At 43.1% G+C, this 4,687-nt stretch overlaps 1 protein-coding gene and 1 long non-coding RNA gene across 2 annotated transcripts in view; one reads left to right on the top strand and one right to left on the bottom strand.

The window, feature by feature from the left end:
• Window positions 1-1,293: 1,293 nt before the first annotated feature.
• Window positions 1,294-4,687, top strand: part of LOC106806839 — a 20,626-nt gene continuing 17,232 nt past the window's right edge. The window contains exon 1 of the long non-coding RNA XR_001393589.1: window positions 1,294-1,635. This is a non-coding gene — a long non-coding RNA (uncharacterized LOC106806839). The remainder of the gene's footprint in view (window positions 1,636-4,687) is intronic.
• Window positions 1,635-4,687, bottom strand: part of LOC106806838 (serine/threonine-protein kinase/endoribonuclease IRE1-like) — an 18,471-nt gene continuing 15,418 nt past the window's right edge. Inside the window, exons 20-22 of the mRNA XM_014808964.1 lie at window positions 2,532-2,655; window positions 2,182-2,249; window positions 1,635-1,857 (exon numbers count right to left, since the gene is read on the bottom strand). Coding sequence (XP_014664450.1) covers window positions 1,678-1,857; window positions 2,182-2,249; window positions 2,532-2,655 — 372 coding nt within the window. The 3' untranslated portion in view covers window positions 1,635-1,677. The remainder of the gene's footprint in view (window positions 1,858-2,181; window positions 2,250-2,531; window positions 2,656-4,687) is intronic.

Raw genomic sequence — 4,687 nt, 5'->3', positions numbered from 1 at the left:
CTGCTCTCTTTTTACACGTACGAATAACCCTATAACCGCCTCGCGGTGGCCACAATGTCATCACTGTACTACAGCTCCGCTTGTAACCAATTTTCTTAGCTAAATACGTAATGTAGAGAGTCAAACTGTTAACATTCCAATTTCTTTCCATTCCAATCTACCCATCGTTTTCAATGCCAACAACCGGCACAATTAGCAAACATATAATCATGTTTAAACAAACAGGAGGAGCACGCTTTTTTGTCAAAAATTAGACATAACGCATGCAAGACATCGTTAAGACATCGTTAGATATGAGCAATGATGTGTAGAAGAACATGCGGGAAGACACGAGAAATATAGGTAGCTATGTCTTATTCAAACCACATCTGATTCTTGAATGTTTGGTAGGCAGGCATAATGTAAGTTATGTAACCAACTCATTATCCTCCGCACGAAGTGTAGCGGAGGGTATTGTATTTGGCTCGCGCGCGCGCGCGCGCGCGCGTGTGTGTGTGGGGGTGTGTGTGTGTGTGTGTGTGTGTGTGTGTGTGTGTGTGTGTGTGTGGAGGGGGGGCGTGCGTGCGTGCGTGCGTTCATGCGTGTGTGTGTGCGTCTGTCCGCTCGATATCTTTGCAACCGCAAGAGTTAGGAATTTCAAACTTGGTCCACCGGTACATCTTATGGGGCGGTAGAATCCTATTGATTCTGAGGTTCATCTCAGTTCGCTGGGTCATCTCAGAAGGACCATACCATTGTTAACGCGGGGCGGGGCTCCAAGCGGTATTTCCAGGTGTGTTGTGTGTGGCAGAGTGTGTTCTAATATCGATTTATTTCACTGCGCTGTAGAATAGCGTTCTGATATCACACGTGTAGTGATCGCGTGTGTTGAGGATTCGCACTCCCCGAGTGCCTTCTTTCTAGTCTTTCTTCGCCAGGTGCGGTTTGTGTTCTGGGCAGTGAATTATATGTCTGGTGTTTGCCTTGATGCTAAGGTCGTGATGGGCAACTGCCCCCCCCCCCCGTTAGCTAAGGTCCGGTTAGATCTTACAGCCTTAGTAAATCCTGTGCCATATACATAAACAAAAAATACTTAGATTGTCTTTAACGAATATATGAAGCAATAAATGTCTTATTTGAGTTGGGCGTTGCAAGAAGAGAGGTGATATATATATCGAGCCAGTGGAAATGAAAAGTCAGAACCTACATCAACTAACTCAGATAAAGCTGAACTCTGTCAATTTCCAACCCCATATGCGTGTGTACGCATGTGAAAGTCAGTAATGATATTTTATGCGCTTAAAATAGGCAAACGAATCAACATAATAAAACCTTCATCAAACCCGATTTAACCTTGAGTCACAATGAGTAGGTTGTGTGCAAACGATGTCACTAAGTCATTCTAAGCCATATAATACATACATTGCATTGACCTACACTAATGATATTCTACACAGGTGCGCATGTACGTACAAGGTAAACGAAAAGTGAACATACACGTCGAATTATATTATAAATATATTTGGATTATTTATTCCAACCACCCAATATTCCAAATTATAAAACAGGACACAGCACAGTACAAACCATCATCCACATGAGAATATACTGGTCCGCAGTGGAACATGAATTAATAAGCTATGAACAGATGCGTGAGTCACGGCATCGCACAACACGGTCTCCGGACGAGCGCATCGGCTACGTGTCAGAGTACGGGTAATACTGCTGGAAGACGCGCTCCAGGCGACAGCACTTGAGCGCGCCGTACGCGTGCGAGAGCAGCGCGGGAAAGCGCGACGTAAAGTAGTGCACAAAGTGGTCGGGCACGCTGCCGAGCGTCTCCTGCACCTCCGGCGCGAGCTCCCGGTAGTGGTGCTTCTGCAGAGAACATTGAGAAGAAGGGTGAACATCGACATAGAGCTCGGCGAAAGATCCCCGGCTTGACTCGTGCGACGACGGCACAACGCGATCGGTGAGTAGCCACTTTTTCAGCGTGCAACGGCGGAGGTTAATCGACGATTTTGTACTCAACGATCGGATGAATTTTGGTTGAGTAAATATTACGAGACTTGAATGACGGCGTCTCGGTCCAGTTTGTTCAGCGTTTTTAAAGATGTTTCAAGTGGGTGAGCTATGAATATCATAGGTGAGAAGTCGGAAACAATAAGGAATCGTATGAGATGAGCAGAAACAGTAGCATACCTTATTGCGCATTGCTCGTAGCAAATCCCTCACAGATGTACCTTTGTATGAACGGTATTTCTTCAGATCTGAATCAAATAAGTAACACGTCTGTGTTGCTGGTTCTCTTTACCTGGTATTGGGAAATACTGGAATTATCCTATATAATTCACTGACAGTATATAATCTGTCATGACATCATGATAACATATAATGTTTTCCCATAAATGAAACATACAAATAGAAATAAATACATTTCAATTCTCTATGTATACTGACAATTAATTGGCCACCAAAACCTGTAAACAATTTGATTGTGCCAGAGTATACATATAAATGGGGGCCATTTCCCCAACCAAGGTACCCTTTACCATTTTGCAGAGGGAAGCTGATATGGGTTTTCCAGTCTTTCTTAACGATGAAACAAGCACCTCGTTCCAGTCGCACGACTATCTCACTATCATACGGCTCTTTCTCTATTCTGTCACTCACATCCTGCAACAGATACACATTCATTCATTTAGTTTTACGATTGATTATAGATAGACCTTCATTAATTTTAACAAATGATTATTAAATATTTAAAAATTAATAGATATATTAAGAAATGTTATTATATAATTTTATATATGTGTATATATATATATATATATATATATAATATAAATATGTACACTAGAAACAGGGGAGACAACATTCACAGAATTTTCCCGTATCCCGATGACACATGAAAAGAGATTGTGTAGTTGAACGTGTGTACATAATTGACGATCGCCTTCCAGCTACAAAGGACTAGAATATCCACAGATGCCACCATCAGTGTACCATTTCTCAACAGAGAAATAAAAACAGTCAGCTCCACATAAAATCGTTCGACTAACGCATTTCAGAACTGCAATTGTTGCAACAACTGTAGACGAACATTAAAGCTTGTGACGTCAAGCAACAAAAATATTAGACGGTGCAATTCCAGTATGAATTTTTTTCATGATCAGCACCGTACAGAACTACGTAAACAGTAGCTACGCGTTAACAGTCAAAACGAGATAACTCGCACGATTTTATACAAGCATTCTTTCTACCACAGCACAGATGAGCCACATTAGAAGTATAGCGCAACTTCTATGAAGACGTGGAAAGTGCCTACGCGTTTGCAAAAAAGTCGAGCATATACCCCATATCATAAACAGGGTTGAGAGTTTAGAATTTATCACATGGAGTTGCTCTCACAAACTGCACAAATTAAATTCGCAATAACTAGTATAAAGCTACATTACTATTTACAAATCCACAACAAATCCTCTCAGTTTCTCATATCAATTCCAAAAAGAATTGTAAGTACGCAGAGAAAAATGTGTATGCATGGGGTTCAGTGTGTTTACTTCTTTAATGCAGCGAATGGGAAAGTAAAAATAACGAAACTGGAGATATGACATAGCAATCAAATGTCTTTCGCACCGCATTAATATTAATACTATGCACACAAAGATTCACACACAGTATGGGAATGCATTTCACTTTAGGTGTTGCAAAACATTTAATCTTAAGTCACCCCAAAGCTGAAGCCAGAAATATCACTACAGTGCGAGCATGTAGTGTGATATGTTTTAGGGAAGATACAATTCTCAAATTTTGTCACCCCAATGTAATACTAGTTGTCACACATTGTGGAATAGAATATCACTGTGCACTGTGCACATGTGAAACGCAACACCAGACAACTCACATACAACAATGATCATGAAGAGACATGATCCACAAACGCGACTTTCGTGTAAAACCCAATTCAGTTAACTTCGATGAGTATGTCATCATCAGAATAATGCAACAAACTGTTGGAAAAATATGCCGTGCTATCCTGTGCAAGCCTATGCCAGGACTTCTGTACACCCACTACCAAACCATCAGCCAGTGCACGTCTGCCAGTAGCACCCACATCAACTCTCGTCCCTACCTTCCCTTCGCATAATCATATCACCACTTTCCCCATGCATCACAGCCTCCCTACCTCCCTTCTGTGTCATGACGTCCCTACCTCCACTCTGCGTCACCACGTCCCTACCTCCCCTCTCTGCGTCATCACGTCCCTACCTCCACTCTGCGTCACCACGTCCCTACCTCCCCTCTCTGCGTCATCACATACCTACCTCCCCTCTCTGCGTCATCACATACCTACCTCCCCTCTCTGCGTCATCACATACCTACCTCCCCTCTGCATCATCACATACCTACCCCCTCGCGTCATCACATACCTACCTCCCCTATGCATCACCACATACCTACCCCCTCGCGTCATCACATACCTACCTCCCCTCTGCATCATCACATACCTACCTCCCCTCTGCATCATCACATACCTACCCCCTCGCGTCATCACATACCTACCTCCCCTCTGCATCATCACATACCTACCCCCTCGCGTCATCACATACCTACCTCCCCTCTGCATCATCACATACCTACCTCCCCTCTGCATCATCACATACCTACCTCCCCTCTGCATCATCACATACCTACCTCCCCTCTG

The sequence above is a fragment of the Priapulus caudatus genome, unplaced genomic scaffold (assembly GCF_000485595.1).
Source record: "Priapulus caudatus unplaced genomic scaffold, Priapulus_caudatus-5.0.1 Scaffold181, whole genome shotgun sequence".
In the NCBI taxonomy this organism is placed as follows: Eukaryota; Metazoa; Priapulida; class Priapulimorpha; order Priapulimorphida; family Priapulidae; genus Priapulus; species Priapulus caudatus.
Note: the sequence above shows the minus strand (reverse complement) of the source record. Positions and strands in the feature narration are given on the sequence as shown.